We start from the raw sequence: 24,606 nt of genomic DNA on the forward strand, positions 1-24,606 counted from the left end.
CCCCGGGTGCCTTTCTTGTGTTTATCTTCAACAGTTTCTCCTCCACTTTACTCCCAGTTATTTCAAGATTCTGTAGCTTACTGCTAGAGTTGAATACACCTCTGGCATTCCCCTCGCTGAACAACTCCTCATGTGTGAATGTTGATGCAAAATATTCATTTAGTTTGTTAGCTACCTGAGCAGGATCATCAACAGTTGACCCATCAATATCAAGTGGACCAATCTGATTCATCCCCTTCCTTCTAGAGTTTACATAAATAACTCTTTGCTGTTTTTCTTTGCATCCCTTGCCAAGGATTTCTCATAATCTGCCTTCGCCTGCCTAACCTCCTTTGTAACTTGGTTGCATATCAACTTGTATCTATCATAGGCTTCTGTGTCATGTGTTAATTTGTAAGTATCCCATGCATTTTTCTTCTCTTCCATATGCCTCATTAGTTCATCTGACATCCATTTTGGCCTAAACCTTGAACAATATTTCTTAGTTGGTATGTAAAGCCTAGTAGCTTCCAAGATAAGTTCTTTGAATGCTTCCCATTTTGAATTTGCTGTTGGTAACATCATCAGTTGGTCCCACTGTATAGAATTTAAATACTGTCTCAGTCCATCGTAAGAAGCTAGAGTCCATACAAAGGATTATACTCTTAACTATCACAAGGGTGTGCTGCACCATCAGTACACCTGCTTTATTACCTGCCTTTGCAGGGCAGCACTGCCATTACACTTTGAAGTAATTAGAAAAGGCCTTAATTATAGCCTGAAGAAGCAAATCCCAGCTAACATATTAGAGAATACTATAAACTCTAAGGCTGACATAAAACAGAAGAAAAGGATAATATCCGCACTCTACCAGCTATAGCAGAGTCTATGGAAAGCAGACACCTAAAGGGGAGATCACTCGGAGGTTCTAGCCCCAGGTAACCCTAGTTCCCCCCCCAAAACCTCCTCTCTGGTATGCCTCAGGTCTCTACACCACAGTTTTGCTAACAGGGCATGGCTCCCTAAATGCAAAGTTGTGCCAACTGTCTCACCCAGGATCCCAAATGCACCTGTGGAGCTGACGAGGACTGGACCCATGTCCTTTCAACTGCCCAATTACCATCCCCACAGATGTAGACTTGCCTCCAAGATTAGACCAATAAACTAATTTTCTCTTCTCCGAGTTTGCTCAAAAAAATTTTTCAGACCAGGAAAAAAAACTTCGAGCTAACACGGACTGCAACACGGACTGTGACACCTACCAAAGAAGACAACCCCAAAATGAGGCTGGCCTGTCAGAGTGTGTTTCCCAGCCAGTCAGAACATATGGGACACAATTTTGATGTTATTAGTAGTGTGTATATATACGTGCATTATATTTATTACCTTTGTGTTTTATGTATACCTATGTTTGTTATGAATGAGTATATGTTATTGGACAAAAAGATAAAGTTTATGATTATAAGTGGGTTTAAACATGTCAATGCTTACATGTGTTCAAGTTACATGTGTGTATGTCCCCGTGCCTGAGCTTTGGTGGATTTGGCTGCAGGCAGAGGACTGCAAGTATAATCATATAAAGATAACATGTCTGTATGTCAGTCAATCCTGGCTGCAGTCCTGTGTTGCTTCTGCACTGCTGAACATAGTAGTAGTAGTGACATGTGATGCAAGAAAGCAAGTGTATGAGCTTATGCAGCATCAGCCAAAAAAAAAAAAAAAAAAAAAAATCACACCATTCCTCCAAATGCCTGTCCAGTTCCTCCTTAAATTTATTTAACCTATCACTTCCACAACGACAGATGGAAGTTGGTTCCAGCAATTAACCACCCGCTAGCTAATGGCAAATTTCCGCACATCTATTCTACATCTGTCTTTTCTTAATTTGAAAATATGCCCCCTTAGGTTCGTAATCTGAACACATGGAAGGATCCCATCAGAATTCAACATGCTCAACCCATTCAAGGCCTTATACACCTCAATCAGATCATCTCGCAGGTGCCTAGTCTCCAGCCACTGCAATTTGCAGAACTTAAGCCTCTCTTGGTAAGAGGTTCCCTTCATTCCCCTCACCAATCTTTTTGCCCTTCTCTGTACACGCTCAAGCAAATCTACATCCTTCCTAAAATGAGGCGTCCAGACCTGTATGCAGTACTCAAGGCGTGGCCTAACCATTGCCTTATACAGAGGGACAATCACCTCCTTTTCCTGCTAGCAAAATTCCTATATATCATTGACAAAACCCCATGACCTGTCCTGGCAACCTGTCTGCATTGCTCAGAAAACTTCATATCTGACTGTACAATTACTCCCAGGTCTTTTTCATTTTCTACCACCTTAAGTGTAGTACCACACAGTTGGTACGTTTCTCTGAAGTTACTTCTACCCATATGCAGTACTTTGCATTTGTCAAGGTTAAACTTCAGTTGCCACTTCTTAGCCCATTTGCCCAAATTATCTATATCCTGTTGCAGTAGCACACTGCCATTACTGCCATTACTGTCATTAACAACCCTGCCAACCTTTGTATCATCTGCAAACTTCGACACTAAGCCTGATATACCTTCATCAATATCATTGATAAATATTTAGTAAAATAAATTACGGCTTTCTCAGAGCGAATTGTAACAGGTTTAATAAATATACATAGAAACATACAAAGCTTTCGGTTGGTTAGACAACCGTCTTCAGTTGAAACAAAAACATGTTTATGTTTTTGTTCCAACTGAAGAAGGTTGTCTAACCAACCGAAAGCTTTGTATTGATAAATATACAAAACAACACAGGACCCAACACCGAAACCTGTGGGACTCCACTAATAACATTAGTCCACGAAGAGCAGCACCCATTAATTACTGCCCTCTATCTTCTCCCACTCAACCATCCTTTTATCCATTGTAGCAACTTACCCTTAATACCATTCTGCTCCAATTTGTACAATAGTCTTCCATGTGCAACAGTGTCAAACGCTTTCCTGAAATCCAAATTATTTTTTACATCCAGTTCCTTTGCAATCACATCATAATATCCTATCAAATTTGTCAGACAAGATTCCCTTAACAAACCCATCCTGTTTCTGAATTATTGCTGCAGTCTTGTCAAGATGATCCTGCAATGCATCTTTAACCAGTGACTCCATTATTTTACCTGGAACAGAAGTTAAACTAACTGGTCTGTAATTACTCATGTCACCCTTTGATTCCCCTTTGTGAATTGGGGATACATTTGCACATCTCCAGTCCGTGGGGACCTCCCATGAGTCCAAGGATGCTCTCATGATTATGGCTAAGGGTTTGCTTAGTTGCTTTGCCGCCTCCTTTAATATAACTGGATAGATCCCATCCACCCCAGGTGCCTTTCTTATGTTTAACTTCAACAATTTCTCCTTCACTTTGCTCTCAGTTGTTACAAAATCATTAAGTGCCCTGCTACAATTTGATAACCTTTTGCCATTTTCAAACCTTAATAACTCATGTGTGAATGTAGATGCAAAATACTCATTCAGTTTGTTTGCTATCTGAGCAGGATCGTCAACAGTGGAACTATCGATATCAAGTGGACCAATCAGATTCATCCCCTTCCTTTTAGAGTTTATATAAGTAAAGAAATCCTTGCTGTTTTTCTTAGCATCTTTTGCCAAAGACTTCTCGTAATCTGCCTTCGCCTGCCTAATCTCCTTTGTGACCTGATTACAGACTAGCTTATATCTGCCATAGGCTTCTGAATCACTTGATAATTTATATGCATCCCATGCATTTTTCTTCTCTGTCACGAGTCTCATTTGTTAACCATTTAGGCCTACAGCTTGAACAACATTTCTTAATAGGTATGAAACTTTTAGTAGCATCCACGATTAATTCCTTGAATGCTTCCCACTTAGAATTTACTGTTGGTAACATCGTCAGTTGATCCTACTGTACAGAATTTAAAAACTGTCTGAGACCACTGTACTCACCTTTACGGAAGCAAAAACCCTTTCCTTTACCCCTGATGGTAATTATATCTTTAAGTAAATCCCACATCAGTACACTGTGATCACCGCCACCTAGTGGTTCATTTATCTGCAAATTCTTAATACACGAATGATCACTGCTGATAACCAGATCAAGAGTATTACCCTCTCTTGTTGCCTCTCGAACATGCTGCTGCAGAAAACAATCATCCAACGAATCCAAAAAAGTCTTACTAGTGTGTGAGTGACCAACCCACAAGTTCCAGTCAATATGGGAAGTTAAAATCCCCCATTATAAGAAATTCTGATTTTCTAGCCCACTCTATTTCTCTGTACAATTGTTCATTGTACTCATTTGAGTCATTAGGCCTATAACACACTCCTACTCTTATTTTTGCTTTTGCAGTGCTTATGTCACACCAAACTGACTCAACAGTGCACTGTTCATCTATATCAACTGGATGCACTTCTTTTGATTTTATGTTTTTCTTAATTAACAGCATAACACCTCCTCCCTTCCTGTCCTGTCTATCCTTTCTGTACACATTGTACTCCCCAAATTCCAGTTCTGCATCCCTTATATCTGTGTGACACCATGATTGAGAACTTGTGTCTCTGTGCACATGTGGTGTAAAATGTCAGTCTAACCCTGTTTGGAGCTCTCCATCGCATCCACATTGCTGGGCGTGACTGTTAGTTTGTGACTGTGCATATTTGATGGAAAATGGTATAACTCTGGCTGGGGCTCTCTGTTACATCTGCATTGCCAGATATGATTGAGAGCTTGTGTCTGTGTACATCTCTGATGGAAAAGAAAACTCCTCCCCCATCCTTATGTGCCTCTCCATTCTATGTACGGGTGAACGTCCAAGTGCATGTGAAATGTATATGACAGTTTGTCTGTTGTGCACATGTCATTTACAGTTTATGAATGACATGTACATGACAGTTTATGCCTTAGTTGGGGTTCTCAATGGCATTTACGTTTCAGACCTAATTGAGAGCTCATATCCATGTGCATGTGTGAAATAATGGGTAAAAGATTGATTGAAAATGGGTATGTCTGGGTGTGTGTGTGTGTGTGTGTGTGTGTGTATGTATATATATATACACACACACAGTATATGTATGTGTCTGAGTGTAATAGTGAGAGTAAATGTATGTAATAGTGAGAGTAAATGTATGTAAGATGATCCCAATATGTGATTACCTGCAGTACTGGGTGAGAAATGATGTGCTTAACCTGCAAAAAAAAAAAAGAAAAAAAAGTGCATGTACCATCCTATTTAGAGTACTGCACTGAATGAAATCAGTGTATGAAAATGATGAGTATAAGTGATTGTCTAATAGGTGTTACTGTTTAAACTGTACCCTGAATTTGAATATAAAAAAAAACACAAAACCTCCCCATTCTACATGGCTTCCTAGTTGGTTGTTCACATTTAGGTAGCACCTGTGTCCCATCTCTGCATGATGATGAATTAAAAAGGCAAGTGTATGAGTGCAAGTTAGTATTAGTATTGGTAATGGCCATATGGTGCAAGGAAGCCTAAGGCTTATGCTGCACCAGTCAAAAATAAATAAATAAAAATTAAAAAAAAATAATAATAATAATAAAATAAATAATAATAAGAGAAAAGGAAATACACAAACTATGCATTTCCCTCCTCCTATAGGTAACTATCCAGCTTACCTTTGAATTTCCCCAAACTGTCTCTACCACCCATGTAGGTAACTTATTCCAGTAATTTATAACTTGCTGGGTAAAATAAAACTTTCTGCAATCCAGTCTAAACATCTCTCCCCATAACTTGAATTTATGGCCCCAAGTTCTAGAATCATTCATAACCATGAAAATTTCATCCTCATTCATTTTGCTTATGCCTCTCAGAGCCTTAAACACCTCAATCAAGTCTCCACTAAGGTGCCTAGTTTCCAAGCTCTGCAACCCACATATTCGAAGTCTTTCCTCACATGGATGCCCTTTTGCCGATCTCACCAGGCGAGTTACCCGTCTCTCTGGACCCTTTCAAGAAGAACAATGTCTTTCTTTAGGTGCGGTCTCCATACCTGAACACAATATTCCAAGCGTAATCTAACAATAGCCTTATATAATGGGATTATGACATCCTTATCTCTACTAGAAAATGTTCAATAAATCATTGATAGGGCACCGTGGGCCTTCCTTACAACCTGTCTACAATGCTCGGATAACTTCATGTCTGACCGTATCATAACCCCCAAGTCCCTTTCTTTCACTACTGACTTTAGTTCAACTCCACCAAGTGTATAAGTTATTTTTGGGTTACTATTCCCCAGGGTGCAATACCTTACACTTTGCTGGATTAAAGCATAGCTGCCATTTTTCTGACCGTCCCTGAAGTCTATCTAGGTTATTCTGAGGAAGCTCTGCTTCGCAGTGATCATTTAACTACTCTACCAACCTTTACATTATCTGTAAATTTAGACAATCATGCCCTCTGTCACTTCATTGATGTCATTTAAGAAAATCAAAAACAACAGTGGTCTCAATACTGATCCTTGGGGAATCCCACTTCTTACATTAACCCAATCTGAGGAATAACCATTTATCACAACCCTCTGCCTCCTGCCATCCTACTATTCATCTAAGGATTTTCCCTGTGATTCCAACCTGTTCCAGCTTATAGAGTAACTGCCTGTGTGGGACTGAGTCAAATGTTTTGCTAAAATCCAAATAAACAATATTGAAATTATTCCCTAAATCCAGTTCAAGAGTGACCCTTTCCAAATAGCCAACCAGCTATCAATCTAAGGATTTTCAATGTGATTGCAACCTGTTCCAGCTTATAGAGTAACTGCTCGTGTGGGATTGAGTCAAATGCTTTGCTGAAATCCAAATAAACAATGTCGAAATTATTCCTTAAATCCAGTTCACGAGTGACCCTTTCAAAATAGCTAACTAGATTTGTTAAACATGATTTTCCTTTTACAAAACCATGCTGCATATCCTTCAGAATTCCATTTCAATCCAAGTGATCCTAAATTCCACCCTCGATCATTGCATTGCCTCCATGATTTTCCCTACTACTGAAGTTAGAGTGCCTCCGTAGCCAGTTGGGAAGGAGCAGCAGTGCGTGCCACACGCTTCTTGATTAGACCGGGGTTCGAGCCCGTCACCACCAAATAGGAGGATGCGGAAAGGTCAGGGAATGACCACTGCATATCCCAGAGTAATATGGCCTTAGTTGCTAATGCTCCTAAAAAAAAAAAAAAAAACTGAAGTTAGACTGACTGGTCAGTAATTTCCCACTACGCTCTTAGAACTTCCTTTATGTATTGGCAATACATTGGCCCTTTTCCAATTCGAAGGAATCTCTCCTGAGTCCAGCAATACTCTCATAATTAGTTTTAATGGTTCAATGCACTCTCTTACTGCCTCCCTATTGAAAGTATAGGCTATATGCCATCGGCCCCAGGAGCCTTACTCGCCTGTAGGCTCAAAAGTTTTTTCATTCAGTAATTATGTGAAATTTCAAAGCCAGCCTCAGTAGGTGCTGGTCCCAACTCCGGATAAATAGTGAGGGTTGGCGTCAGGAAGAACATTGGGACGATGTTCAACATCTGTTATAATTAATACAGACCGATGTAATGCATAATTATCTTTCACATAGATGGCATTAATCTGATCTAATTTTATTAATAACCTTAAGATATCTATGATTTTAAAATTTATAAATAATTCTTCGTCTAACATGGATATATATATATATGCTCCACTTTCTATGATATATCACAAGAAAAGAAAAAAATAAATTTAACATCTCACCTGGTTTCGGCAAAATATTCCAAACAGGTGATGAACCATATTTTGTATAAAGAAGTGGAGGAACAATGTGGTCAACTTCTATTAAATGAGTTACTGGAACTTCAGCCATTCCATGATCACTGAGAATTAATATATTCATTGTTTCAAGCAAATTTTCATTTTTTAAAAGCAATAGCAAGTATCCTATAATATAATCCACTGCCATTATCTTTTCTTCCACTTGCTTAGAGTTCGGGCCATATTTATGTCCTGTATTATCTGGTTCCTCAAAGTACATAAAAACACAATTTGCAGGATTGGTATCGTTAATCAACCAAGATACCACAATGTCAACTCGTATCCTCCAATCGATATTTTGATTATAAGTCACATGATAAAATGCTGTTTGGTTATGGATTAAAACATTTGTTCCTGGCCACATCATACCACCACTATGTCGGTTGGGATTCGATAACTGATTTGCTACCTGAAAGATGTTATTTATAATAACTGTTATAATATAATAATAATAAATATGCTGACATATAAAGGGCTGCTAGAGATATTAAAATAAATAGGTTAAAATTATTCATAATACAGTATACAGAAATTTAAAAGTTTTATTTATATTCGCTTTCCATTATAGCACAAACACACTGAAATTTTGATATTGCAGAAGCTGCAATTAAAAATTAAAATTCAAACATTTTGAGACATTATGTTGAAATCTGATAAACCAGATACCTGAAAACAACAACTGGGCAAAATTGAATAAATTGTCTGGGATTCTGATCTGTAAGTTGATGATATTGCATTAAAAAAAAAAAAAATCAGTTCTTTTCCCACAGTTTTTTTGTCACTAAATTTTTTATAATTCTGAATGACAAAAATTCACTCTTGCTTTAGAAAATTAAGTCAAAATCAGAACAAATTAATATTTAACTATTATATACAAAGTATTCATTTTTACAAAACTTAAATTCCACAAAAAAAAAAAAAAAAAAAAAGAAACCCACTACACAGAATTAATTGCCTTCAAAAACGGTCTATCAGTAGCCCACACACATTCAGGAACATCACCATCACAGCCCCATGTACACCTCAAGGACTTACGACGAACTTGAGAAACATGTTAATATTATTATTAGTAGTATTAGCAGTAGTGGCATATGATACACGAAAGCAAGATTATAAAGCATTCCCTTTTGACTCTCTCTCTCTCAGGGTAACTCGGGAATTTTTTTTTTTTTTTTTTTTGGCTGATGCAGCATAAGCCTCGGGCTTCCTTGCACCATATAGCTAATAATAATAATAATCATCATCATCATCAGCCAAAAAATACTTTGTCTAGTTCTTCCTTGAATTTATTCAAACTACCCACTTCCAAAACAAAAGATGGAAATTTGTTCCAACGATCAACCACCCGCTGGTTGAGGGAAAACTTCTGCAAACTGCATCTACGATATCACTATAATGTCTACATTTGATGATTTAATATCAGTACTTCAATTTGATCAAATTTATTTACTATGCTCTTAGCATTAGTGTACACACAAGTATACAAGCACATGTTCTTACTCTTGGTTACCCTAACAACTACTTACTTCAAATACAGATATATACAGTTATACCCAGTTATTTATTAACAAATAAAGTACAAATAAAATACATTACAAGCAAATGTGGCACGTTAATCATGCGTCATTGTTGTAGCATGGGCGTGTGCTGCTTTACGCCAGTGATCATCCATCAATAAAACGGTTGTTTCTAGGATGGGATGTAGACGCATGCCTTTCTGGCGATTTAATGCCTTAGGATTGTTTATTATGTTTAGTGACTCTAGCCATAGGCGGTGGCGAAAGTGTCACGCGTGGTCCACTATCTCAAAGTCACGCTTGGGGTCAAGATCGTGGTTGGTAGCCCAAAAATGTTCTGCGACCGCGGACTGGTCAGTTTCGGCAAGCCGAATTGCTCTGTCGTGTTCCGCGAGGCGATCCTGGAGACGTCTCGATGTCTCACCTACGTAGCAACTGTTACAGACCCTACAGGTGATACGGTACACTACATTGCTGCGTAAGATAGGTGTGACAGGGGTCTTCACGCTGGAGACAAGTGAAAGTAGGTTCCTACCGGGTAATTGCACACATTTGATGTTGTAACTTTTAAGGACCTTCGAGATACGTCCTGACACTCCTGGATAGTACGGAATGTAGGCGGACGATATGCCGACTTGCTTCGGAGGTCTTGGGTTGGATGTAAGTTCTTCTGCCTGTAACAGGCATCTGTTTAGTACACTCGTTACGTCTAATTGTGTCGGTGCTGGAATGGCTCCAGGCCCTGGAGAATAGGGTGCGGGCAGTGCTATTGAGATGGCTTGGAGCGTGGCCGGACCCGTAGTTGGTGAATTGACCGCACCACATGGGTTTGCGGTATACTGAGGTCTCTAGACGTGGGCCTACGCGATGCACTAGCACATCCAGAAACGGGAGCGAACCGTTCACCTCTGATTCTACGGTAAACTTGATGAAATTGGATAGGGAGTTGAGGTGTTCTAGTAGTACTGTTTCAGAACCACGTGGTATTATGGTAAAAATATCGTCGAAATTCCAGCACCGACACAATTAGACGTAACGAGATCTCCCGTGTGAAGGCGGACCTAACCAGATGCGGTTATCCATCCCATGTACTAAACAGATGCCTGTTACAGGCAGAAGAACTTACATCCAACCCAAGACCTCCGAAGCAAGTCGGCATATCGTCCGCCTACATTCCGTACTATCCAGGAGTGTCAGGACGTATCTCGAAGGTCCTTAGAAGTTACAACATCAAATGTGTGCAATTACCCGGTAGGAACCTACGTTCACTTGTCTCCAGCGTGAAGACCCCTGTCACACCTATCTTACGCAGCAATGTAGTATACCGTATCACCTGTAGGGCCTGTAACAGTTGCTACATAGGTGAGACATCTAGACGTCTCCAGGATCACCTCGCGGAACACGACAGAGCAATTCGGCTTGCCGAAACTGACCAGTCCGCGGTCGCAGAACATTTTTGGGCTACCAACCACGATCTTGACCCCAAGCGCGACTTTGAGATAGTGGACCACGCGCGAAACTTTCGCCACCGCTTACGGCTAGAGTCACTAAACATAATAAACAATCCTAAGGCATTAAATCGCCAGAAAGGCATGCGTCTACATCCCATCCTAGAAACAACCGTTTTATTGATGGATGATCACTGGCGTAAAGCAGCACACGTCCGTGCTACAATAATGACGCATGATTAACGTGCCACATTTGCTTGTAATGTATTTCATTTGTACTTTATTTGTTAATAAATAACTGGGTATAACTGTATATATCTGTATTTGAACTATGTACCCCAGTACTGCAGGCCCATTCGTTACTAACTACTTACTTGTTCCATGATGACCCACAGCAGCACTTGAAATCCCTGACACCTTGCTTTTCAGGTTTCTGCATGTTCCAATAGAAGCAGTGCAAGAATCACTTTCACCTCTGCCTGCAGCTCTAATTAATATATTAGTCTGTGTATCTCATCCACAGAATGCCACAAAAGTGTTCTTCAGCTAGTATCCAAAGTGGGCTGGCATTCCACAAAGTTCAGAGGTGTTCCTCACAGCTGTATTCCATGCAAAACTGGTCTCTGAGAAAGCAAAGATAAATTCTAACTCAAGGTGTCTAAATTATTCCTGCCTCTCCCTTTCCATCTGGTACCTGCACACTGTATTACTTAGTAGTAAGCAGGTGTAGACTGTTGAACTTTCTTATTAAATTAATAGTAATAATTAATATTAAGTGTGTTAATTGATTAATTAACACACTTAATATCAATTAACACAAAATTGTATTAATTGATTAACACAATTTTGTTAGTTAACTGCTCAAGGAACAGCTGAAAACAGCTGTTCCTTGAGCAGTTAACTAACAGAACAGATTTGGTCCGGCAACCTTTTTATGAAGTAGAAAGAGATGGGAAACAGTGTACACTGCTTCCCATATCTTTGTGAATTGTGGAAGCATTTGGACTAATTGGGTGGACAGAATGAAAAGCTGTGCATTGCAGAGCTTGAAAACAAAAACATGCTAAACTCAGAAGAAGGAAATACCAGAGCAGTATCAATTGAGTCTATTTCTTCTATAAAGCCTGAAGTTTCAATGAAAGCATGCAAAACTGATTCTATCATTTTGTGAACAATGCTGTGATGCTTGAGAAATTAAATTGATTAGTAGCAAGTTTATTAGTGCAAATAATATTCCACTTAGTGTGGTGAAACATTCTGTATTTTAAGATCTAATCTTAGCATTGCAACGTGGCTACTGTTCTTCCAACTGGGGGAGGGGGGGTGGCTTTGGTGGATTACTGATTAATGAGATCACATTAGAAGTTGAAGTAACAATATAAAAAAAAAGTCGGAGGAAAGGATGTAACATTAAATGAAGATGAGCAGACTAATATTGTTGCAGGTAAAGAATATCTCCTCTGAGCGTGGTAGCTGTTATGAATGATCATTACAAGCAAGTAATTGAAAATGCAGTTCAAGAAAGCCTTCACAAGTACTGCTGTGAAGTCAAAGTACTTTGTGACTGGCAACGTAAAAGCTGCAGGGGAAAACCAGACAACTGCTAATCAGTGAAAATGATCAAAACCTGCTGGTATGTGCATGATGAACTTCTGGCTAAACTTGGCCAAGAGCTTGCACCAGAAACAGCTATCATGCATGAGATAAAAATCCCAAAATATTTCAGATTGCCATTTACCTACAGGAAGGCTTAGAGAGTCTGTCAAGCCTTGGCAACCAGGAGATGCAACAGAACAATCAACTGTATTGATACTTTGGTGAAAGTAAAGAAAGATATGATGAAAAGCTATCCATAAACCACCAAAACCCTATTGGCAAACAGCTTTCCATTAACTGAATGTTCATTAATCTTTATAATCTGAATCATTATATCAATTGACCACTTAAACCTATGATGTTACAGTCTGTTATGCCCATGTGCCAATCAGTTTATCGTCTGTTACATACACTGCCACTCAATCACTCGTGTGTGTGTGTGTGTGTGTGTGTGTGTGTGTGTGTGTGTGTGTGTGTGTGTGTGTGTGTGTAACAGACAATAAACAATGATGGTCATCGTGGAGAAATCCAATCTCCCTTACATTTCAAGGATACAGCTCTAAAATGGTGTTCACAGGCAGGCTTCTATTTGGTCCACCAGACCAAACCTATTGGTAAATCAACAGGAGGCAGTTCATGCAGAATTTCAGGTATCAGGGACTTCATATTATATTTGGTACTTCACTTACAACCAGTTATACAAGTGAATTACATTCTTGAATTTTATACAACAGCATATGGTGGTATACCACTCCTGCCCCCCCCCCAAATATTTATTTTAACAGCAGAGGAGTACTATTCCCCCTTTTTTCCCTTGTATAAAAGTCAGAAACTGTAATTCACTTAACGGACAATATTAGTTACATAAGTGAATCACAGTTCCCACAAGGGCAAAATAGGATTGGGGGAGGAATAGCACTCTCCCATATCTCACTGTTAAAATGATAATATCTGTTATAAGTACTAAATACAATATCAAGTGAGCTCCCAATCACCAATAAAACAGTGCTGACTGAAAAAAAATGCCAAGTACTGTTTAAAAATTTTTGAACAATGAACCCCCTGTATAAAGCATGAAATGTTAAAATGCCAGATATCTTATGCCATTGGTAAAAAGTAGACACATCACTTTGTCGTCGATGATGTGAGCATTCATGAGTTTAAGTTCATTTAGATGCAGCAGGGTAAATTTACAAAGTGGTCAGTTTTTTTACATTCATTCTGTGTGATTGAGTTAACATTACATTGCTGAATGAGTGCCCATGTTCTATGCTTACTACCATTTGCATTTGCTGCACAGTTCATGGGTAGTAGAATGCTGCTGACCAAGCACATAACAGGAAATCTTGTTGATAGACATCTGATTGATCGCACACATTCTCCATTTACCAAGCATAGTGTGATGCTGCCAGTAGTGGGAAAAAAGTTTGCTATGGTTTTTGTAGTCAATTTCTTTACCTTCACTGATACTTTTACACATAACAGAATAGTTTCAAAGATTGTGGGAAACAATGAAAATGACTTGACAATTTCAAATATTTCTTTTTAGAAACATTTGAGACTGTACATCTTATTAATTTTTACAATTTATGCAAGCAGTATAAAGGTCTGTCATTACAACTTAATCCAAATGCTGTTCGATTAAGATAATCAGATGATATTCAGAAGTTCTTTAAATACTAGGCAAATCACATCAAAGTGGATCATGAGCCATGATCAGAAAAGCAGTTTGTCAACAGAGCTGAGGAATAAGTAAGTTATATATAAGCAAGATGCCTGAATATTAGGCTGGATTTTCAAGTAAATATATAACCAACACTGACCAAAAAAAATATTTTTTTGTACCTCTGGAGATTGCAGATTCTAAAATAAATTGATCTGCTGATTCCAAAAATAACAAAATTATATCTCTATCACATCTCCATTGAAATATAAACTAAAATTTTAGTAATTTCATGAATAACCAATTTCAAATATCATATAATAATACATATGGCATCTTAAAAATGAGTCTCATTCATTTTAAAATACTTTAATCAAACATATAATGCACTACATACATTCGATTTCCTTAGAAATGTTTGCCACTCAGTTTTTCTTACAGAGCATTTTGCTTTCCCCCCTCTTAAAAAACCAGCAGTAATCTCAGTACCACTTGTCCATCATGGAAATGTCCTAATGAAAGTGTTCCCCTTGTTCACCACCTAGATTTCCCAAATTTTGGGAGGAAAAAAAACTGAGATGGGAATAAATTTTCAAAGACATTCAGCAGCCTATGTCTTTATGACATTGCAGTAAAGTTGACATCACAGATTCATAATTACTTTCCTTTCTTATTCCATGAAGGAGAGAAGATACCGTATTTTCTGCCATATAAGACACACAATTTTCTGAAATCTATCTCAAAAAATGACCTTGTGTTTTATAAGGTAATGGTCATGGCTATCATAAAACAGCATGTTGTTGTGTCTTGCCTTACCGATGATTTTATGGTTTTTACCAACATACCGGTAATTTTATGAAACTCTTAATAAAATGTTGAAAACGTCCAAATAAAATATCAGCAATTTGACCTTTAGGGGGAAAAACTTTGCTGGATCTGTTAAGGTACTGCAATGAATATTTTTATGGTGTAGCTGTAATGAATGTTTTCATGGTGTACAACAATCTTCTCTACTGGGGAAGCGTTGCCTATTCGAGGAATATATGAGCTTTGTGTGTGAGTTGAAGGAGCTGAGTTTCCTCGAATAGGTAATAACAGTCTTCTCTACTGGGGAAGCATTGCCTATTTGAGGAATATATGAGCTTCTTTGAGTGTGAATTGAAGGAGCAACTGTCCTTTTCTTCCTTCTACAGCATTTCCTTCCTCTACCTCTCCTACTATCACTTCCTACATCTTTATCTCTTTTCTAAGTCTAATAGGGATAGTATGAGGATAACCGAGAACTTTATCCCATACCATATTTCAAAACGGTGGCATCTGGGTGGTGGTATCCATCTGAGAATAAGTAACATTAGTCTTTTACTCAGGTGAAGCGTTACTTATTTGAAGTAGTGCAATATCATGGCAACTCATGAAGGTATTCACAATATGAGATATAACTTAAAACGATGCTGCTTTACTAATATTCTATTCATTCAGATTTGGCTATGTATTATTGATGCTTGCGCACTATACTTATACATAGTCTAGACTTTTCCATAGCTTGAGGCTTACGCCCTAAATGCTTTATAGTCTAAATACAACAGAAAGAAATGAATAATGTTAACTACTATATTAGATAAATAACTCAACTTACTAGTAATCCAAAGAAGACATCACAAATGGGCTTGAAACAATTGAGAGATTATAGAAGTAATCAGAAGAAATAGATATGGAGGAGGTAGATGCAATGGAGCTTGACACAATAGAGGTAGGTACTGATTTCAAGAATTGTTTTATTGAAAGATGCTTATTTTTCTTTTTAATCTATCATACATTATCAAAACCATTCTTGAATATAGGTCCATGAGCTCTCTTTCAAGTATTACATCTATAAAGACAAATCATATATCAACTGAAAGGTCATGAGAGGAATCAAGTGATATTATCGAGAATTAAATATGATATTATCCAGAATTAAATAAAATAATTATGAAATTACATAAACTGAATAAGACAGGTAGAGGTGTTCCTTTGAACCCTTTACAAGTTTCAAAAGTTAGCTGCTTGAATATTATGGCACGGCAGTAGAGTGAAATAAATGTTTTAATGAATTTGAATAAATCCCAAATCAATACACTATAATCACTGGAAACTAGTGGCAATGATTGTAATGTACTGATGTGGGATTTATTCAAAAATATAATTGCTTTTGAGGGAAGGAATTTTTTTTTACCAAAAGTAATTAATTACAAGGTTTAGATATGAGCCAAGACATTTTCAGATGCATTAGAATATATGTATAAAATGCCTATTGTCTGCACTAAGTCAATCCATTTGCATGTAATAACCTCAACTACAAAGGGACATAATGAAATTTTATATTTAACTCTTGTAGAAAGATTTGTTGAACCATCCTAAAATTTCATTAAAATCAAAACAACAAAAATTCTTTTTTTTTTTTTTCATACGTACCAATACAAATATAAGTTATCATAGGCTATCCACATACATTACATTGTAACCGAAGCACATGATATTGTTTGTTGGCATACGCTAACTGAAGGAATAAACAGGCAGTATGGCAATAAACAGATGAACAGAAAAGAAATGTTCTCATAAGAAACTTGAAGAGCTTGTTTTCTGTTATTAATTGATTTTGAAGAACTGAGCAAGCTCAATACTGATGGCACCATTCCTCTTGCTCAGACTACACATGAGGGGGCATAAATTCAAATTGAGGAAGGATGGCTGCAGGATAGGCAGGTGAAAGTTTGTCTTCAGTCAGAGAATAGTTAAGTGTTGGAAGAAACTTCCAACTGTTGTTATGAAAGTGAGTAGTTTGAATAAATTCAAGGAAGAATTAGACAAACTATTGGAGGGGATGGGCAGGTGATGTAGGAAGGGATTTTTTTTTTTTTTGGTTGATATCATATAAGCTTGCTCTCTTGCATCATTTGCTGCTACTATTACTAATACTAAACATATAAATCATGAATTACTATATTTTCTTATTATATTAATCACAGCAGAAATGTGATATATGTTATCTTTCAATGTTATTAAAATATGGGAAGAATTAAGAAAAGTATGACAAAACATTGAGTGAATATTGTTTTTTTTTTTGTTTTTTTTTAATGAAAACTCCAAACGAGAGGTATTAGAACCTATAGTACTTAGTACCATGCTTGGGTTGGAGCTTGAGAAGACGAGAGAAGATATTTGTTGACATTAATGCTGATATTTGTTGACAGTAGACTTGAACTTCTGTAGACTGTAATTTTCAGAAAAGACATGAGAAGAAAGGTTGCTCCAGAAAACGGCAGTTGAATGAATAAACAAGGAAGATGAAAAGTTGGTTCTGTGAGTTTGAAGTTGGACAGTAAATGGATGTTGGCAGGTGGTGGCACGTGTTCAAACTGTTTCGAAAGAGAGATCAGGAATTATAAAAGCAAATTCAGAAGAACCGTGCCCATGGAAGTATCTGTAGAAAAGGCATGCAGCAGAAGCAGTAAGTCTATGACACAGCGAGTGGAGAGACTCAGTTAGAGATGAGTCATTAATTAACCTAACTGCCATCTTCTTTTTTTTTTTTTTTTTTTTTGATTTGGTAGTTGTTGGCGCATCGGCTTCTGTGGCCATATTGCACCTCCCAAGGTTTTTGCAGTACTTTGATCCAAGCCCGAGGCGGGAATCGAACCCGCGACCTTTGGGTTGCCGGGCAGGTACTTAACCCACTCGGCTAGCCCGGTCGGCCTTGCCATCTTCTGAATGGAATCTAGAAGCCTGAGAGAAGTTTTGGGGGCACCACCCCAGTTGTAGGAACAATATTCCATGCATATTTGCGATTTGTACACAATGAACAGCTGTTTGGAAGAAAAGTAACGCCGGGAGAGAAAGAGAAAACCAAGTTTTTTAGATGCAGAGGAAGCAATATTTGTGAGCTTGTGCCAAGAGAGATTAGAAGTCAGGGTAATCCCCAAAAGAGACACATCATTTTGCCTACAAATTGGAGTGTCACCAAAGATAAGCATAGAAGCAGAAGAATCCTTTTTGTAAGATATAAGACAAGATTTTAGTTTTAGAAGGATTGAAATCAACTAAGTTGTCTTTGCCCCACTGGAGAATTACCTGGAGATCGGCATTTAAGGAATTGGTAGCAGATATTCGAGAAGTTGAAGCTGATTGAGCAGGGCAAGGTTTCTCAAAATGGAAAGTGGAATGCAATGTGCTATCATTGGCAAAACTATTGATAGGATTTCCAATCAATGGAAGAAGGTCATTAATATACAAGAAGAAAAGAGTGGGGGAAAGAGCTGAACCTTGGGGGACACCATCATTAATGGAGAAGTTAGAAGACAGAGAGCCATCTACCATCACCCTCAGAGAGAAAACTGGATAACCAATTAAAAAAACAGTTGGCAAACCATAAGATGGAAGCTCGTTTAGAAGACCTTTATGCCAAACATGACCGAAAGCCTTTGAGATGTCAAGAGCAACTGCTTGTGTTTCACCAAACTTTTCCATTGAATTTGTCCATAAATGGATATGTTTTACCCTCAAGCTTCATAAACTTGTATGTATTGTGCAGGTAGGTCGCTACATTCAACTTGGTGCTGGGTTTTGCATTCACCTAGTGTTATTCACAGACGAAATAGCGCATGAACCAACGTGAAAATTGCGTTATACTCGCATTGTTCCCTAATTGCATTGGAGCAAATTCATGTTATTAAATGTGCATTATAGCAGAACTGACTGTACCTTATTTCAACATTTGAATTTGATTTAGTTAACTTCAGTAAAAGACTCCTGCCCATGTATCTTTGCCACGGCAAATGATCGCCAGATCTAGCACCGCCCACAGCTTGCGCTGATTGGCTGCTAATCACTACAATTTTGAGTTAGAGTGAATGCCGTTCTGCAAGCAACAGACAGGCCAGTAAACCTGACCTTTCTTTGTAGTAGGAGTTATAATTTCCACTATCGAAAAAAATGGTTGAACTCCACTTAGCAGTACACCCTTCAAAATGGCGATGAGAGGGGGGAAAGCAGTGATTGACAGGTTGTGACTCCGCCCACTCACTGCGTTCCCCTCTTCATTTCAGGCAGACGTCACATGACATGACATCACTGCAGTGGTTAGTGAGAAATTCGTATCATTTTGTAGTCACATTTGCTTGCTGGGTTCGGTTTCCACGTGGTACCTTGTGTCGTCCTGAGTTAAAGAAAAGTGAAACTTGGAAATGAGGTGAGTTTTCTTTTCCCATCTTATTAACCTAGTATTGTGTCAGTTACATTCTTTAAAAAAAATTCTATTGGTGTATTGCGCATATACAAAGAGGAATTTTATTGTTAATTGCACGCGTTGGTCGACTTTCATTTGTGTTTAGTAAAAAAAAGGTTAGGGTTTTATGCGAATTCGGTAGGGATTTAAGCAAAAACCAGTCCGAAAAAAAAAAACAATTAAGAGGGGTCATGTGTTTAGACCACGTGGAAACTTAACTTGGCCTCTTACAATGTAAGATCACTCATCGTTGAAGACAGGATATTAGAGCTGGAAAAGGAATTAGAATATGTGAATTGGAATATAATCGGTTTGGCTGAAACAAGAAGAAGAAATGAATCAATTATACAAGAAGAAGAAGAAATGAATCACTTATAAGTTTATCAAGTTGAAATCTGCTATACACCAATGGAAACAGTGAAAGGAGTGAAGGTGGAGTTGGGTTTCTGGTCCATAAAGATTTAAAAAACAACATTTTGGAATTCAAAAGTACATCACAAGGGTGTCAAGACCAAAACTAAAGATTTCTAAGAGGTACAAGCTAAAGGTTATAATGATTTATGCACCAACATCAAGCCATGATGATGAAGAGGTTGAAGAAATGTACACCGAAATCGAGAGTCTTCTAGATGAGCAGAAAACCCACTACACTATTATTATGGGGGACTTCAATGCTAAGGTTGGAAAAAGATGAAACAGTGCAGAAAGGGGAACTATAGGAAATTTTGGAATTCGTGAAAGAAATGAAAGAGGCGAAAGACTTGTGGAATTTGTGGAATCTCAAGGATTGTCAGTAATGAACACTTTTTTTAAGAAAAGGGTGAATAGAAAGTGGACATGGAAGAGTCCAAATGAATTAACAACTAATGAAATCTACTTCATCCTCACTAACAGAAGATATATTGTGAATGATGTTACCATCCTGAATAAGGTAAATGTTGGAAATGATCACAGAATGGTAAGATGTACACTTGATATAGATGTAGGAAAGTAAAGGAAAAAAATGACTCGAGTAAATAATACACAGGTCTTCGAGATAACAGAAGAGGAGAAGAAGCAGTATGTACTGGAACTTAAGAACAAGTTTGAGCTTCTGCAGACTGCTCAGGACCAAGATATCCACAAGGAATATTACAATTTTCTGAAAGTGATAAAGCCCAAGAAACCTATAGGGAAAAAGAAATCCAAAGAAGAAAAAATTAGTCAGGAAACACTTGTTATGATGAACTGAAGGCGAAAAATGAAGAGCAAGAAAAACATTGACAGGGAGAAAATTAAGTATATTGAGTTATGCAAAGCCATTAGAAAGAGACTCAGAGAGGACATGAGAAGATTTAACACAAGAAAAGTAGAAAAAGTATTAAGGGAAAACAAAGGATTTAAATCAGCAGCCATGAGCAGTAATACAGAAAGACAAATGATACTGAAAGTGAAGAATAGCGATGGTGTACTAATAAACAGCAGAGAAGGCATAATTCAAATAGCAGAAGACTACTATAGAGAATTATACAAGGAGCAAGGAAATGATGCCAGCAGTGGGGAAGATGGATTGCAAATTAGCAACACATACGACATACCCGATATTCTTCCTGATGAGGTAGAACATGCATTGAAGAAAATGAAGAATCAGAAAGCCCCGGGGGAAGATGAAGTTACTGTAGAGTTGTTAAAATTGGGAGGAAGAGACATAACACAAAAACTGGCAAGGCTCTTCAAAAAGAGCATTAGAAAAGGTGTGACACCTAAGCAGTGGAATAATGCACTCATAGTTTTGCTGCATAAGAAAGGAGATAAATCAGAAATTGGAAATTATACACCAATTAGCTTGTTATCCCAGATCTACAAGTTGTTCACAAGGGTCATTACTAACAGATTAGAAAGAATACTTGATGAGAATCAACTGAAAGAGCAAGCTCGCTTTAGGACAGGATTCTCAACTATGGATCACCTTCACGTAATATCACAGCTAATAGAGAAAGCAAATGAATATAAAACACCATTATGCCTGGCATTTGTGGATTATGAAAAGGCATTTGACTCCATACAGCATAAGGCAATGTTTCGGGCACTGGAAAGACAAGGCATAGATACCCCACATATTATGATTTTGAAGAAAATATATGAGAATGCTACCTCCTTTATTAGACTAGAACAAAGACAGTAGGAAATTTAAAATCGGGAAAGGAATTTGACAAGGAGACACAATATCTCCGAAGCTGTTTACTGCTGCCCTTGAGAAAGCTTTCAGAAGATTAGACTGGTCGCAGAAAGGAGTCAATGTGAACGGAGAGTACCTAAATCATTTACGATTTGCAGATGACATTGTGGTCATAAGCCACGATCCCAAAGGATTAGAGGAAAATCTTAATCAGTTATGCACAGTTAGTAAGGATTTTGGACTAAAGGTGAATATGGCTAAAACAAAAGTAATGATGAACAAGTATGCCACAGAAAGGGAAATAATGATTGATGGAGCAGTAATTGAAAAGGTGGAGTCATATACTTATCTGGGGCAAGTTATTAGCTGTAATAATGATAAAGGGCTGGAAGTCAAGAGAAGAATAAATTTTGGATGGATAGCATTCAGAAAATATAGTCACATACTGAAGAGCAATATCCCAGTTTGTCTGAAACATCAAATAATGAACCAATGTATACTCCCCACCATGACTTATGGAAGTGAAACTTCGGCACTCACCAAAAGAATGGAAGAGAAGCTGAGAACTACACAGCGAATAATGGAACGAATTATATTGGGAATCAGACTGTTAGAAAAGAAGAGAAACACATGGATTAGGCAGCAAACTCAAGTAAAGGACATTCTTATCAAAACTAAGTACTAAAATGGTCTTGGGCAAGACACATAGCTCGAAGACATGATGACAGATGGACTAAGAAAATAATAGAATGGTACCCAAGAGGAGCTAGAAGAAAACCTGGAGGACAAAGGTGGAGAAGGATAGATGAAATTCATGAGTTTGTGGGTAGTAAATAGATGGCCAGTGCTCAAAACAGAAAGAACTGGAAAGTTGCTGGAGAGGCCTTCATCCTGCAGTGGACTGAAAATGGGCGATGATGAGTTTAATTGACTTTCATTTGTGTTTAGTGAAAAAAGGTTAGATGTTTATGCAACTTGGGAAGGGATTCCAGCAAAAACTGGTTGTTGGCCACACATGGTATTACGTTTTGTTTCTTGTTTTGAAAAAAAATTGCTGCTTTCATGTTAATTTTTCTTCATTTTAACTCCGAGATGTTATGTTACATGACATTTCATTTTCCCCCAAATAAATTGCATTTCTGTTACTTGCTGTTCTGAAATAATTGCCGTTTTGTCGTTAATTTTTTTTTGTTTTTCAGCTCCAACGTACTGTTATGTCACGTGACATCCGCCGTGGTCGAGAAGAAGATGGGGAAGTAGTGAGTGGGCGGAGTTACGAACCGTACGTCACTACCTTGTAAGGGGTACTGCTCTCCGGAGTTTTACTGAAAACATTTCAGGTTATATTATGCCACTAAATCTGGGATGGATTCGAGCGAAAAAAAAGTAATAACTGAACATTATTACGGAGCCGTTTTTTGCTAGAATCCGCCCCGAAATTGGTGGCGTAAACTAACATAACCTTTCTTACTGAATTTAACCTGTCAGGTTAGACGACACTAAATTCGATATGGATTCAGGCGCAAAAACTTTACGGATTAGCAGCCAAAGATATATCTGGCAATCATTTTTCGCCAAGATCCAATGGTAAGCGATTCTTACTGATTTAACCCTTACTTTTTTTTTTTTTTTTTTTTTTTAATACGAATGATATTTATTCACCACTATGCTTCAAATAATATATAAAATTTTATTCCGCACTACTCTGTAGTTTTTTTTAAATTTTTGTCTTACCGAGTGTTTTTTTCCAAAACTAACGTCATACCAACATCACTCTTCTTTCTTGGTGATTCCTTTCTACTTCTGACTGATTGACTGACACTCAAATTCCAGTTACACTGAGAGAGAGAGAGAGTGTCAGTCAATCAGTTTTATTATTTTTTGGCTGATCCAGCATACGCCTCAAGCTTCCTTGCGCCATATGGCTGATAATGATAATAATAATATAAACAAAGTAAGTGTCCTTAAAATAAGTAAATACATACCCATATGGGTAAAATTCTTCTACTGTTCCACCACTTTGGATCAAGGGTTCTAACATCAAAAGTCTCATTAAACTCGGGATCGAACATTTCATTTGCTATAATACCATGGGATTCCTCATTCAGCCCCGTTGCAATTGAAAAATGATTTGGAAACGTTTTGGTGACAAATGCACTTTTCATTGCTCTTGCCAATACACCATTTCTCATTATATGATCGATATTTGGTGTGGGTACCTTTTCAATATAATCATACCGAAATCCATCAAACGATATAACCAACAAGCGTGGAAATTCATATGTTGAACTGCCTAATTCGCATACAACAATTAACTCTATCCAGTACATCATATTAAGCAAACCCATTACTCATAACGTACTTCACAGGAAAACCACACAGAAATAGGTACTGTACATGTTCCTATCTGTTAGTACTACTATGCTGCTTCAGTGGAGCCACCAATTCAATGTTTTGCCACTAGATGCCGCTACTGCAACGGTTTCCACTAATGTTGTAGTCAAGAGCAGTAACGTATCTTTCCACTCTATCGTTGTAGCACAGGAGTTCCCAAACTTTTAAGCTAGCGGGTCACATATGAATTTTTGGAATATTTGGCTGAGAAAATTCCTAATTGCTGAAAACTACATTCTCTGCATAACTTTAATGTTATGCAGAGAAACAAAATTTATACCTACCTATATCTACAGATTCAAAAAAAATCGATGGATATGTAATGTAAAATATACCAGTTTGTTTATATCAGATTTTAATCATTACTTATTTCTTGCACTAATCACAAAAATACATTCAGTAATTCAACAAAATTAATTATTACTTATTTATTGTACTAATTACAAAAATACAACAACAAAATTATAATTAATGCGATGATTGGTAAGCAGAGTGCGACTGAGTTTCGTAATATCGGGTTTTAAAGTACGTACTAATTCCAGTTCTTAAAAAGTCATTTTAGTGCGGGTCAGTAAGATCGTATTTTAGATTTTACATATGTCATTTTTGAAAAGATCTGATCACATATATTATTATTATTATTATTAGTCATATGGTGCAAGGAAACCTGAGGCTTATGCTAGAACAGCAAAAAAATAATTCCCAAGTTACCCTACCCTGAGAGAGTGAGTGAGTCAGAAGTAGAAGGGAATCACTAAGAAAGGGAAGAAT

At 37.6% G+C, this 24,606-nt stretch overlaps 1 protein-coding gene across 2 annotated transcripts in view; it reads right to left on the minus strand.

The window, feature by feature from the left end:
* The window catches only part of LOC150081947 (bis(5'-adenosyl)-triphosphatase ENPP4-like), an 87,791-nt gene extending 63,934 nt beyond the window's left edge, over window positions 1–23,857 (minus strand). For both annotated transcript variants that reach the window (XM_090378997.1, XM_090378996.1), the window contains exons 1-2: window positions 23,427–23,857; window positions 7,740–8,205 (exon numbers count right to left, since the gene is read on the minus strand). In XM_090378997.1, coding sequence (XP_090235123.1) covers window positions 7,740–8,205; window positions 23,427–23,789 — 829 coding nt within the window. In that variant the 5' untranslated portion in view covers window positions 23,790–23,857. The remainder of the gene's footprint in view (window positions 1–7,739; window positions 8,206–23,426) is intronic.
* Window positions 23,858–24,606: the final 749 nt, after the last annotated feature.

The sequence above is a fragment of the Mastigoproctus giganteus genome, chromosome 8 (assembly GCF_048544385.1).
Source record: "Mastigoproctus giganteus isolate SK-2022 chromosome 8, ASM4854438v1, whole genome shotgun sequence".
Taxonomy (NCBI): domain Eukaryota; kingdom Metazoa; phylum Arthropoda; class Arachnida; order Uropygi; family Thelyphonidae; genus Mastigoproctus; species Mastigoproctus giganteus.